This window comes from Neodiprion virginianus, chromosome 7 (assembly GCF_021901495.1).
Source record: "Neodiprion virginianus isolate iyNeoVirg1 chromosome 7, iyNeoVirg1.1, whole genome shotgun sequence".
Lineage (NCBI taxonomy): Eukaryota > Metazoa > Arthropoda > Insecta > Hymenoptera > Diprionidae > Neodiprion > Neodiprion virginianus.
The window spans coordinates 8,003,738-8,018,949 of record NC_060883.1 but is presented as its reverse complement, the minus strand read 5'-3'; the positions used below and the strand labels follow the sequence as shown (position 1 = coordinate 8,018,949).

Sequence of the window (15,212 nt, the reverse complement as noted above, 5' to 3'; positions counted from 1 at the left end):
AAAAATAAAGACGAAACAATCGTATCCAAGCGTTGCAACATTTCAGTTTTCAGAGACAGTTTCTCTACCCACGGTCGCAACGTAATCCGGTATTTTTAATAAAAATTCAGACGCAATATCATGTAAATTATTCAGTGCCCGTTGGAGTTTTTATGCTGCGGGGATTAACTGTCGCATCGCCGATAGGTAAGTAGAAAAAATCAATTAACATCATAACACGCAGGAAAAACTTTCGGCATCTCCAACTGCCAAAGTCAATCGCTTGGAAAATAAGAATTGACGAAGTTCGTGATTTTCCTGATTAGATGTGTAAAAAATATTGTGTCAGTTCAATCAAATTTCAGGTTAAAATTTCGATCCGGCTATAATTTGGATAATGTGTCATAGTATTGAAATACGAAAATTCTCCAATTTTAGATCGTCAAGTTTTAGCCTTTTTTAAAAAAAAGTTGATGAATTTTATCACGTTCTCGAATTGAACTTTCGTTTTCGAATTTTTAACACTTCTTACTGTCGGGAATAAAACATTACCCGATGTGTTTTTAGTGTTAAAAAGTCTGATCTTTAGGAATACGAAATTTCACCAAGAACTGCCAAAAACCTCGTTTGTATTGATATTTTCCGTCATGTGTATGCGGAGGGGATAAAAAAGAATTATTTTTATTTTTGTGTGAAACACAATAGATATTTTGAAGTATATTCTGAAATTTGAATCGTGAAATAAAAATTAGATGGTAGCGAAATCGATATGAATATTCCATTAATACAAAATATTCACTGTTTCTCACACAAAAGGAAAAACGATTCATTTTTTAACCTTAACCTTTAAAATTTTAAATTTAATGACGAAACAAAGTACCTTCTGACAGTTTCTGAGGATGATCAACCTTGACATAAATTTCATGTCCGGAAATATGAGACTTTTTTACACAGAAAATACATGGGGTCGTTTTTTTCGACGACACAAAGATATAAAAATTTGATAAAATTGATCGACGTATTTTTCACATTAGATAAAGCCTGAAGGCCTGAAACTCGACTGATTCACATATGATATCTTAGCGAACACTATAAGATATCCAAATAGCGAGCAGATTTAAATTTCAAGCCTATAAAAAGCTGACAAAAATTTGTTGGATCAAGATAAAAATTTTCCAAGCTAACAGTCGTTCCGTTTTCATCCGGCTTCATGATTTCTTGTAAAAATTTGGCAAATTACAAGTAAATTAAAATTTGAACCCCGTAAAAAGCTGACCGAAAGTTGGTGGATGAAAAAAATAAAGAATAAAATGTTATACGATATCCAAATAGCAAGCAGATTTAAATTTCGAGCCTAAAAAAGCTGACAGAAATTTGTTGGATCAAAATGAAATATTCGAAGCTAATAATCGTCCCGTTTTCATAAAGCTTCATGATTTTTGTAAAAATTTGGCAGAGAGAGATCTTCGCCAGGAAGGATGGGTCCTCCTCCCAGGATGCCGAAGACGGAGGCGCTCCTCGTTGCCGCCATACGCAAGCTGCGGAACGTCCACGGATCCACGTCCCGGGAAATAGCAAACTACATAGCTTCCGAGTACGACGGTCCGGCAAAAAATGTAACGCGACAAACGAAGCTGGCTCTGCGCCGCGGCGTCTCCACCGGAATCCTTCGTCGTTCAAAAGAGTAATTTGAAATGAAGGTTTTTCACTGAAATTGTTCATTTTGCAAACGACCGTTGAATGAAGTGTCGTAAAGCGTGAAACTTTTTCTTCCATATCCGGACTGTCCGAGACGATGTTTTGTTATATTCCAATTCTCCAATTTTTTTTTCCTGCGATATTTATTCAAACTTAACCTTTCGCCGGCCAACATGGACGATATTGACCACCCTGACTTTCATAATTATCGGTGTCTAAAAAACTTTTCATTGTTTAACAATTTCTACCGATTGACTAATTGGAAATTTTGTGATAAAATCTGTTGAAATATTAAGCAGGCATCTGAAACTGATTACCTGAAATTTTTGGAAATTTTTGAAAAGTCCTAAGTGGGGGAAAAGGAGCTCTGGACGAAATCGTCTACGTTGGCCAGCAACGTCCGTAAAAAACCATATGGCCAGTGAAGGGTTGAATACCGTAATCGCATGATTTTATTACCCATTTCAAGAACAATTATACTTCTCTAAGATGCTCCGTGTCAATTTTCTATCCCGAAGTTGATTTTTTTTATTTGTTTTTGGGAAAAAACAATATTGGCTTCAATATCTAGATTAAAATTTCTACATTTTTTCGGCTGAAAACCGTCAAGGATTTTCAGTGTTTTACAATTTCCTTTCAAGACCTTAAATATGGATCTGAGTTCACGAAATATATAAGAAAGAATAACAATCAAAACCGAGATACCTGCAATCATTCAAAATCGTTTCAAATCATTTTTAATCGCATTATAGAACTGAAGAAATCGCACGGCTATGGTTGGAAATTATAAAAATTGTTGTCAATCTCGCGGTAAATGGTTTCAATAAATTAATATTGTATCGATGCGCTTTACAATTAGACGTTTTCTCGCTAACCCAGTGATTTTCACTGATTTTTAATGATTTCCCAACCTTATAGGTGGTTTCTAATGTTTTTCTGCGATTTTCCATAATTACACTACGTTATCGAAAAATTATCGAAAATCGTACAGAACTCTCGGAAATCATTGAAGATCAGAAAAAAAATAGGTTGAAATTTTTTCAGAAGGTTTAAATGCAATTTAGATTTAGTTTACACCTCGTAAAAATTTTTCTCGAGCTCTTGAAAATTCACAACAATTTTACTCCGATTGAAAAGATTTGCACAAACTTTGCAGAAATTTGTGCAAATTCTGTACGAATTTGCATAGATTCAAATTGAAGGGATAAAATTTCGTTTTTTGTTCATCAGAATGTATTTAAATTTTACAAAAATAGTGCTCAAATTGTGAACGGTGTGTAAATTGAAAGAAATCACACGGAACAGATATCATGAGTCAGAATCATTCGATTAATTTCCAAGTGAACAGCCCCTCGGCCTTGAGCAAAACCGAGAAAAAAGAATTGTTTTGAATTCATTCGAAATAAGATTTTATTTGAAAACAAGCCAACTAAATAATTCACTTAACGTAAAAAATTATATTCGACGCGATCCAGCGGGTCAACCTTTCAGCACCCAGCCTGACATATTTGGCAATTTTGGAAAACTATTATTTTGGTTTTTTTTTCGAAATATGTTTACCGACTTTGAGCAGAATAGATTTTGAGCCTGACAAATTCTAGTTTCAAACAAGCAGATTTTACGAAATTTTCTATATTGTAACAGATCCTTGTCTGGGTGAATAGATTTCGGGTCTAATTTAACCTCAAAACTAATTCCCCAGCGGCTTCTACACGTGCGCAACAGTGGACGGTGTCGAGATGCCAGGAGACCGATCAAGATGCGGCGGGAGACGTAAACGGAAACGACGCGGTTCCAAACGCCGTCGGAAGAGGGGCTGCGGTCGGCGACGAGGGCGCCGCCGTTCGAGGCGCGGCAGAAGAGGGCGAAAGTCGAAGTCCGGAAGGCGGCGAAGGAAACGGCGTTGCGGTGGAAGACGTCGGCCAGAGGGCGTCGAGGTCGACGAGCTTGGGGGGCGTCGTGGCGAACGGAAACTGCGTGGAAAACCGCGCGGCCAGCCCGCGGCGCAGAGCAAAGACGACAATACGGAGGGTAGAGGTAAGGAGGACTATTTCCGTGCATAGAAAGTGTCCGTGAAATAGGGTAGGACTAAGATGGCGGTGCTGTAGCAAAAGTTTCATATTTAAAAGAAAGCTATTTTGGTTATCTGTTGATACACTATCCGTCGCTTTTTGGTGCACGCTTTTTCAACCGAAAACCCATATCGATGGCTCCTAATAATATTCACTCAACTTCGAAGAGGCTGATTATAAAGGACCTAATTTTGGTATGACGTTTATAATCCAAGTAACTCTACGGACTCGGATGATAATACAGTTATCTTCTATGCTTATGCACAGGAGCTAACTGTTTTATCATCGGAGTCCGTAGAGTGGACTGAATTATAGTCTTCAGGCCAGAGTTGGGTCTTTTATAATCAACTTTTCCAAATTTGGTCCTTCTCTGATACACCGGGTCAATTTGATCGGGATGGTGCTTCATCTACCTGCGAATAAGAACCCTTCGATCGGATTTCAGTTTAAAAATTCAGGGATATACTTTAAGCATTTCTTAATGTGTCTGCAAAATTAAAAATCGGAAAATATAAAAATAAATTGTTTGTAAAAATTATTGAAAATTTTCAATTATGGAAAAGTGAGCATTCAAAACAAAAATTCTTCCAGGTGAAAATAACCCGGCGTGTCAACGAAGGATTAAGTGAATCTTATCAGGTACCATCGATACGAAATACTTCTAATTACCTCTAACCTCCACAGACGACAGCAAGACGAGCTCCCAGGTTAGGATGAACAGCGCCAGCAGCGTCGAGACACGCGGATCGGCCGCTGACACAGCGAGTGCCTCGCTAAGCGCCAGCGGAAAGGAGAGTCTCAGCGACCAATCGGACGCTTCCGGAACCTCGGATGGAACCGCGGGAGAAACCAAACCGTAGAAATCCGACGCGAAATGAAAGAAACGCGGAGCGCCGTGGGAGGAATGAATTCTGCACACAATTTTTTTCTGTTCTCTACACAGGTTTATCGATCAGCTAATTTACACTTTTTATTATCCTGTACCGTGTCATGATTATTATACACTCATTTTTGTATCTATATATTATATATCTGTCCTTGTCCACTTGATTGATTCGAGTGATAAAGCTTACAGTACATTATTTGATAACGATTCGTGTATGTATAATACTCGTTTAGTTCATTCAATTACCTCGTAAAATAAATACTGACTAGGTTTTTGTCTGCATGCCCATGAACAAACAACCCGTCTCATTAGTCGCTCTAGTCTTCCGTTCATCCAGTTCATTCTCTATTCATATTTTCAGCTCGCTAGTTGATATCCTGATACGAGTTCGAAAGTCGAAGTAGAGTGTCTTAATAATTTTTTGACGCCATTGATTTATCGAAAAGACAACGAGATTCCCCCTTCGTGCAGCATACCATTGAAAATGTTTTCAGGTTGGTCGTCAATTATTGAGCAGCTTGGCCTCGAGTCTGTAAAATATTCACCGTTCCGTACAACGAAAGGACTTCGATTTTTCCGTGTGTTTTGAACTGATTCATCACGAAACTGACTTATAGCCATAAAAAAAAACCTAGCTGTTCAACTAATTTGTCAGTTGTCCCGTGAGCTGATATTCAAATATTGATCAGTACATTGATTACCTATCACGTTTCTCTGAATCGAGTCAACGTTTCGCCCATCACAGAATAGAACTAAGTACTAAATTTGCATAAGAAACGAAAATTCTTTTCTTTTTATCATAATTCTTGCATCAAGATTACCTGCTCAATTAACCTCAACTTATTGAATTCATGGCCACATGATTACTCCGAAATCTTCTGTTTGCGTAGTGATTTTAGAAAACAATTTTTTGGAGAATGAATTCCTCTACATCTCTACCATATCAACAGAGTCTTGCTTTAAATGTCTAAGTGCAGCATATCGGACAGATTTCAACTTTGTAAGGCTATTCGTAGCCGAAGTGCGAGCGAGAATTCGTTTTAGCAATTTCCAGAACCGCATTTTTCCTTGCTAAGAATTGAAAAGATGACCTTCACGCGGTTCCGAGAACTTGAGAGGTAAAACAGCTGCTGCGCTGCATCGCAATCTCGCCAAAGCTATTGAATTAAGTGCTATAAAGTTAATCGTGTTGGATATTCCCGTAGTGAAATTCATCAGTGTGGTATTCGATACTTTCGATGTTGGAACCGGTGACGCGTTTCAGCGCAGCATTTCGCATCGAATCACAATTCCGAAACTTAACGTGCAATTTTGCAACTTAAAATTCGCAGCGTGCAATATGACGTATTTTAATGGATGAGGAGGTTCAGTCAGTTTTTGAAAAGAAATTATCAAAGCGCAGGGTGTTATGGAATTTTTCCAACGCTTCTACGTTAATTCATGAGGCTGAAGTTATCGGGGCGTTAATGAACCTATCCTAATAAAATAATATTAGACGTTGTATTTTTGTTTTTTTTTTTCGAGAAATCGTTATTCCAGTCTTCCGATTCGTCAGTAAAATGTGATGAACACAACATATTCATAGATTGCAATAAAAATTGTAATTTATCTTTAATACATTGTTACTTTAACACACTACCTTATATATTACCTTTAATTACTTCGTATACTTTAACAATCAGGAACAGAATACATGACCATATGCGAGAAGAAGATTTTGAGGTTAACAATGTACACGTTGATTGAAAAAGGATTGATATGGTCCAAATTTTTACCTTCAAGACGTCAAACTTTACAAAGATACACAAATACGATCGTATTTGCAATCGTGATCGGAATTAATACTGTTTCAGGCGAGGCGATGAGGGAAAATTAAAGTCAGCCAGGTTGCAAGCTTCAGATCTATAGTACATAAATGTGGTTTATCGCTAAGTAACAAGATTTCGATCGACTGTGAAGCACCATACATAAGTCGTCGGTAAAATCGAGCCTGTGCGTTTTTATGACGACAAGTGATCCTTCAGTGATGAATTACGAACTACGTTGGTAACTAAGCTCGAGGCTTAGGCACTTTTATCCCGAACTCATCGTCGGCACAAAGTCAGGACTCAGGTCTTCTCCTGAGTATGGAGACTTGAGTTTTGTTGAGAATATTTCACAGGACTTGGGAAAATCTGCATAGACGACGCATCGCTCTGAACTCGGGAATAGCCGGACTGCGAGGAATTCCTCGGGGACGGTGCGGCCCTGTTTGGCCTTGCCGGCTAATGATAGTCCCCGCTAATGATGCGTCCACATACGCGGCGGCCATGCGGACACGTGACCATCGCCTAGCAACTCTAGGCTGGCTAGAAATTCACGCCACGTTATTCTGGCCTAGACTGGCGGCTCGAGCGGCTCGTCGACGGATTATATTCAGGAGTTTTTCTTCCAGAAGACGTGGAGCTATACGCCGAACGCCAACAGTCGTCAGTATCCACTAATCACAATCGTTAATATGGCGGTGCAGTGCTCAAATTAATTGATTTTCAGAAGGAAAGACGCCCAACCGCTTTATGTAGGTATAATCCCATCATAATTGTATGTAGGTCTGAATTAAAAACATTCGGGATATGGCTGTATTTTTGTGTATAGGGACTTTCGGCTCTCAGGAACTAGAATCTGATTTTTTGAGCTGCATAACCGACGTTTCAAGAAAATAGCAAAATTTGAGGTTTTTTACGCTTTCCTCAAAAATTACTACCGATGGATGAAAAATAACTTGATCATCGTCTGGAGCGAAAAATCGTACATCGAATTATGTCCTTATATATCGGAAACGAAGTTGGATTAACAAATTAAGAAAAAAGAAGTTCTACTTACCGACGGCATCTGGGGAATTTCTGTGAAATAATTTCTTTTTTCCTATTTCGTTAATCCGACTCCGTTTCCGACATATAAGAACATAATTCGATGTAGAATTTTTCACTCTAGACGATGATCAAGTCATTTTTCATCCATCGATAGTAATTTTTAAGGGAAACGCAAAGGACCTCAAATTTCGCGGTATATTTTTAATTCAGACCTATTTTAACCGATTTATATCCGAAGTTTCATTTTCTCGAAACTCAGTAGCAGCAGTATTTTCGCTTCTCGATAAAAACTAGCTGAAGTCTGGATGAATCGGGCTTGAGCGAGAACTCAAATAATTATGTTTGATGTCTGAGTTCTGACAAAACGTTCTCGAGGGCTAAATGAATATTTTTTTTTAATTCTATTCCGAAATAGTTGCTAACGCGATGTTTGCCAAATTATCATATTGGTAACCTTTGTATGACGATCCCTTTGAAAATACAAAGATAGGAAATACTGGATTCGTAACCGATATAGACGCTTCATTCGAAATCGGTTAGAAACTGTTGAAAATCTAGTCGATTCGCTTGATGTCACTATACAATTGGGTCATTTAATTCGGAAGACTATTTTCTACAATTCTAATAAAACACTCGCTCCTATCACGCTTGCATCGTTAAATATTTAATTACATAATACTCCGCCGATATTGGTTATGATCAACAAATCACAATATTCAATTGACTGCTGAGTATAAAGAAAAATCCGTTTCAGTTGCTTTGTACAAAATAATCTTGCGAATGAAATGAGACATTTTGGGGTGAAATTTAACGAATCTACTAAATTTGAAGCGGTTCAAAGTAAACCTTCGACCGCAGCTTACGAATGCAAAAATTTGATAATTAGATATTGTATGTACAACTGTGTCATAATAAAATCGGTAGAAATTATAGCTAAATTGGCCCTGAGTATGCCAATTTTTATAGAACGTAATTGGTCGCTATTTTGAAAACGGAAATGCCAGAAGTTTGAAAAATGATCTGGTTTACAGTCTATCTTGAATATAAAGTATATACGTATATATGTGTATATGTATATATACGCGATTTTTCACCCATGAACGTCGTCCGATTCGGGCGTGTCATTTGTCAAGTTCCATCCTGGTGCGAAACCAAAACGTGAATCTAAATTTGAAATGTAGATGGTTATTTTCGATCTCAGGAGACGCAGCATTCTTTGTCACGGAAAATCTAACAACAATTACTGCCCCTGTCATATGTCTAGCAAATATCAGGCTCGCATATATCTATTTTTTAACGGTTTGCGTCCGAAATACATTATGCAAAATTGATGAAGTGAGACACGAATTGTAAGACAAAGTAAAGCGACCTACGGGTTTGTTTCTCAATACAAAAAGCTGCTCAGAATACATAAAAAAAAAAAAAAAACTGATCATAAAGTTGATCTGTTTTAAATTTCGAATCCAAATGCGGTTTCTTTTTCCATCGATGGTCAAATTGTATCCGAAAACTTTTGAAAATGGTCGAAATACCGAGAGTCTCAATCTGGCTGTGATAATTTTTTTGAAAAACTAGACTTCTTCACTCCTTTTAAAAAAATCGAATTTCAAAATGAAAACAAAACAGAACTGAGAATATCTCTATTTTCAGAATATTGAAACTCCTGAAATTTCTGGAACCCTGTTCCCATCGTCGAAAAAAAAATCCGAATCCTTCCTCTGACGCTTCTAATTGTCTCTGACCTTGAATTATATGTTCAACCTTTTGGCAAAGTTCTGCGTCGCTCGGTACGGCATTATAAGCTCGACTTGAAAAGTTTTGGCAGCTTAAAACGGCGGGGTTTAAAGCTGTATCGTTATTCCGTCATGTGCTGCTCGGGCTTATTTTATTGGCGACGGGATCGCAGACGATTTGGCGACGCTCACGCCGCACGATTTTATGTACCGATACGTTAAGAATCAGCGTTGTATTCACCCCCACGATTATTGTAGCTCGTCAAGAATTCAAAGAAAAGGTGTCAGGAATTTGGTTGGAAATTTAGTCTTCAAACTTTACTTGGCAATGAAACGAAAGCCTCGTTTAGCGAATTTTTTTAAGCCCTTTATATACAAAATTTAAATCTTGACAATATCATTCTCTAGTTTCTTGTTTTTGTTGATACTTAAAAAAAATGTATTATTATCAATTTTCATATCTATCTTATTTTATGTACAGGTTTCATTTTCATGATTATTATTTCAAATTATTGTCCAATCGGCTGATGTAAAATCCGAATTTGTTGTTGCTCCGAGTTTTACTAATTAAGAAGATCGATGGTCCTAATTTTTTATTCCATTTCTCTTTTGGAAATCAAAACTATTAGCGTAAAAAGTAATCAAATTTACACAGAAGATTTATCTCAAAAACTCAAATCACTTACAATAGATACTTTTTTTTTTTTCTTACCTAAGAAAATAGAAAATTTTCAATCGAATGTTTGACAACGTTATTTCGAATGAACAATAATTTTCACATTTTAATTCGTAAATCCTGAGCCACTGTTCTTTGCCTGGTGTGAAAAAAAAAAAATAAATAAAAATGGCGTACAATTAAAACAATTTATGCAACACGGCCAAAGTTTTGTTACTGATATACGTTTGTCAAAATTTCATGATTAGTTGAGTTTGATCAGCAGAGAATTTTTAAGGGATGCAATAGAACTAATGAGGCACCGTATAGAAACCGATATTTAAAACGTTTCTTTAATTTATCCGCGAGTTTAGATGTAACGGCAATGCACACAACCAGCCGAGAATAAGAAATATATTTTGAGCAGATTTCTGAGCTGAAACGTCGCCGAGACTCGTGACTCGATCGAGAACAGCTCGCCGCCTCGTTCGACGTCAATGAAGATCCTAGTCGGTGTTCGAAAATAACGCGGTGCGCGGTTACTTCGTCCGATTTGCTACCAACTCGACGATCTCCGTCCGGTGCGTCAATATGACGTCAGCGTATTTCGTCACCGATACTATATCGGTTGAGCGGGATTGAAATTCCGAATTTGAAATGTTCCGGAAGCGCGAGATAAAGAAATCAAACTTTGACGAAACATCAAAGTTTCGAATGGTCCGAAACCCGAAGCGCAAAGTTCCGAAAGGCGAAAATGCCGAAAACTCATAAATCTGACAAGTCAAACTTCCTAGAATGCAAAGATGAGAAAATTTAAAAATCTGGAGCATCGAAATTCGGAATGATCGAAGATTTTTAGTTCTGTGAATTTCTGGCTCGGTGAAATTTCACCACTTTGATATTTCTTTGTTTTGGATTTTCGATATTATCTTACGATCGGACTCCTAATCATTCGGATTTTCAGTTTTTGCCATTTTTTTTTTACACGGAATCGTTGAATGAACTACGCTGTGTGAGTATATTTCAATCCTACAACTAATTACTTTATTTTTACATCTTCAAACGCATGACTGGGAACCGCACACCTGACGCTTTTTTTCGTCATAAAACCGATCCCATACTCATAAACAGATCTTTTCATGCATGGTTTTCTTCGTTTTTTCATAAGGAAGAGAATAGTGTACGAGAAATCTGATTTTATTTACATTTGGATAATGAAAAGCCCATTCAAAGACTAAAAGCCGCGTAGCGGTAGCGGCGCTACGCGTAGTTCAAAGTTCGCGTAGGGTGCGTTCTGACCCCAGGCATGTCTTACAGGGTTAATCTTTGGACTTTTACTCTATCGAAACTTTATTTTTCTGAATTTTTGCTCGATCGGAACTTTACTTGTCGAAACTTGACTCTGTAGTAACTTGAATTTCCGGAAACTTGCGTACCGGAACTTGAGCCGCCGGTTTTCCGACAATTCGAAGCTTTCTTGTTTCGTAAAAGTTTGATCTCTTCACTCCAAGTTTCACCACCAAATAATTCTAAATCAGGCGCTTTCGGAACTTTACTAGACTCGTAACTTCAACCCTATCGATTGTAATTAATCGTACATTGGTACCTCACATCGATTTTTTTTTCATTTTATAATATACTCAACGTTTTCAAAACGGATGTCCATTCCAGTCGACAAACATTTCGAAAATTCATAACAAAAGTCAACATTTCTAATACAAAATTATATTAATATTTCTAATTAAAGGATGTCCCTTCTGTTTGAATACGTTTCCTAGTCGAAGATGTGTAGCTGAAATAGTCGAAAAAAGCTGCGTATAATTTTCTTTCTCATTTCTAATTTTATAGGCTATTTAAGGTCAAGTTTTTAGTTAAAAGAAAAATATCTGTGTTTCTAGCTTGGCACATATTAATACAAACTTATAAACCTTGAAAATTATTACATATCCACTGTAATGGACATGCGTATAAATTTTAATATAGGTTTAGGAAAATTTTGAAAAAAATTAGACACCCTAGTTGAAAGGTAGAGAATTGACATCGGTCGAAGAAAATTTCTTTTTACACCGTTAGATTTAATTCAGTTGTGAAAGGGTTACAAACTGAAAGTCGATTTGTTATTTAAAAGCCGCACAGGATTGCAGTGATTGACAAATAGTTTCGAACGAGTTTCAATAAAATTTCACTCACATTGTACAAGAGTAAATAATTCTCAAAGCACTCTTTAGTGTATTTAATTGCCATGTGAAGCTTTAAAAGATACTGAAGTTATGAACAAAGACTTGAACATCAATGTTTCGTCTCAAATCGATTCGAAGTTGTTAGAAACCTAATGGACACGTTAGATTTCACTTTACGACTGCTCATTTTATTGAGAAGACCATTTTCTACAGTTTCACGAAAACGGATTTATGGTACCGGTGGTATGTTGTAGAATGTTGAATATCCAACGATACCAACACGATAAAAATATTGTTCGAGTGAATTTGTTGAAAATTATATTCTACAATTAAAATGAACCATCGTAGAATGAAATTAAACGAATACACTGCATTTTTTCAACCATTTTGGAGTAATTAAAAATATAGCATCGATATCCGAGCTTTTGTCTGTAATTCCAATACGTATTTCCTATTTTTGTGTTTTTGAAAGAGATCTTCGTAGCCAAAGAATACGATAATTTAATAAATACTCAACGTACGACTATCCCGTAATAACATTAACAAAAACTCTCAACTTTGGCGAAATCGATGATGTTTCACTTTTTGTCATCATACGACAAAATTTACTATTTATACAGACATTTTTCAACCGTGATATATTCCAAATTCTGACAATTGAAAAAATTTCGAGCTTCCCTTAAATAGTAATCTTGCGTTTTCTAGGATCAGAATTTTTCTTTCTTAGCAATTCTAAGCAGCGTATCAGTACGTAAGAAGTAAGAAGAATAACCATTAATGAAAATATAGTGACAGTAAACACTGAAGATTTGCGAAAGAAGACGTCATAAAACGAAATAAAACGAGCTGACATTATTTACTTATTCAATCGGGCAAAATTTTGATTTCGCAACGCTAATTCTGATTAAAAAAAAATCACACGCAACGAGGAAACGACTGAAAAAATTTTTCGCAAAATAATTCCATGACATTTCCAAGTTTTCCAGTATCGAAAAACCTAGTTTCACCTGAAATTTTCGAAATTCAATTCGAATCGATGAGAAACATAATGTACAAAAAAGCCAATTTAGGCCAATTTGTTTTCTCGACGAAAAAAATTCAACTTGTTACCTCGAAAAATCATTTCTAATTCCCATGATAGAAAACTGATATTTTCAGTCATTTTCACGACGAAACAAAATATTCCCTGACAATTCCAGGCTTTTCGTGACCTCTTTTAAATACCCTGACATTTCCAGGTTTTCCAGATTATCCAGGTACGCGTCCGCCTTGGAGTATCACTCAAGCATTAACGAATTATTCCTAACGAATGGCTGCGATTTTCTAATTAATTTAAATTCTTTTAATTTTAATTAAGCTCGATGAAATTCGCAACCGATTCCGAACGAATTCGTTCGACTTTCGCAAACGCGTCGTCGTCAGACGTGATTGGACATGTTGGATTTATGTTGTAATCACTCGCGCGCCTCCATCGTCGGCCAATCGTCCGTTACGTCACTCGGTTTAAAAGCCAAGAAAAGTTATGTGACACCGGGTCGTCGAAGCTGCGGGTGACTCAACTTCTGCAAACGTTTTTGCTCCTAATTTCATTTCGCCGTTGTGAAAAATCCTCCAACGCCAAATTTTCAAGCCCATTAATATAGTCCAGCCAAAAACTCAATTTTCTTTCACGATAATTGGAAAGAATTTTCGCGCCAAGAAAATAGAATAAAAAAACTGCAAACGAAATTTAGATAATTTTGTAGAAGAGGTGGTTTTCAATTTAGAAATATTGGCAGAATTTCTCTAACAACTTGACCGTGTGACGAAATAAAAACATGTGTGATAGGTACATTTTTACCTCAGTTGAATTCAATCCTTTGCGAAATATTCGATTTTTTAAAAAAATTTGAACTACTCACTCGAGGAAATAATCGTTAAGTCTGAATCATTCGGCTATCGAAGTATTTGCACGATTTAATGGTCAATGATATTATTTTCAGAATCACGTTTAATCCGAACGATAGAATTCGAGTTATTCAAAAATTTTGTTCGTGATAACGAAGAGAACGAGCGACGAATAGCAAATTCTGTCTTTAGAATACATTATTTGGCATAATAACAGAATTCTTTTTTTGACAAAGATGAATTAGATGTATCGATGTGAGAATATAAAAGAGAGAAACCAAAAATAATTATATCATATTTTTTCATTTCGATTCGACAAAATTTAAAAACAAACTATGCATAACATGACGAAATCAATGAAACTCAATTCCTTGTCATATCAGTGATAAGAACTTCGTTTTTATGAGAAGAAAAAATGTACGACCTAATTATTCAGTTCCTCCTTCTTTCTCTGTACTGATTTGATAATCGGATCTGTTTTTGACAAAAAAAAAGTCCAATCGGGTCTTCGACGCACTTCGGAACGCGCCTCAACGGAAAACGTCGAGGTTCCCGAGGACGTGCAGTGCTTTTTATGCTTGGCATTCTTCCAGGCCAAATATTATTCGCCAGAGCCGTATATTCGCGTCTCTGCACTGTACGCTAGAACAAAAATAAGTATTCGAGATAATAAGAACATACCTACCGGGATCACCGGACGTCGTCTCAACAGTCGATTGGAAAATAATTAGGAAAAAACCATCAGCTGACCCCACAATTATCAACTTCCGGCCGCTTATAAACGATCAACTCGATTTATCGTTGTGTAATTGAGAAAGCTTGCGGGTGTGAAATGATCTCTGCCAAATATCTCGGAATCATCGATCTCACGTGAATTAGAAAAAAAGTTGTTGGGTGTGAGTGTAAATCTGAGGTTAAGGTTACGTAGCACTCCTACCCTTACCGACAGAGCAAACTCACCCTTTTGCTTCCTGTATTAAGGGACAACACCACCGTGACCCCCTGTTTTTTTTTTACATTTTTCAACAATTTTTTTACTGTGGGAAAGATAAGAGAAATTCTAAAAAAATTTTTTGAGTTTTTTTCCTTGTTTATTAATCCTTCAAAAAACATTTTTTACATATTTTTCACGCCGCATGGTGGCGCTGGGGAAGCTCCCGCGTCAGGTGCTGTTGTCTCCGCAGTGGTTCGCGGCACGCAGCAAAACTCTCTTCAACGTCGACTTAAAAAAAAATACGCAGTGTTTTCGTTAGTTATTAGATATTTTGAA

At 36.8% G+C, this 15,212-nt stretch overlaps 2 protein-coding genes across 6 annotated transcripts in view; one reads left to right on the top strand and one right to left on the bottom strand.

Moving 5' to 3' along the window:
- Positions 1-4,806, top strand: part of LOC124309593 (serine/arginine repetitive matrix protein 3) — a 28,956-nt gene extending 24,150 nt beyond the window's left edge. The window contains exons 2-3 of the mRNA XM_046773372.1: positions 3,380-3,714; positions 4,434-4,806. Of these exons, the coding sequence (XP_046629328.1) occupies positions 3,380-3,714; positions 4,434-4,609 (511 nt within the window). The 3' untranslated portion in view covers positions 4,610-4,806. The remainder of the gene's footprint in view (positions 1-3,379; positions 3,715-4,433) is intronic.
- LOC124309592 (thyrotroph embryonic factor) overlaps positions 1-15,212 on the bottom strand; it is a 223,562-nt gene that overhangs the window by 170,982 nt on the left and 37,368 nt on the right. The window lies entirely within an intron of this gene.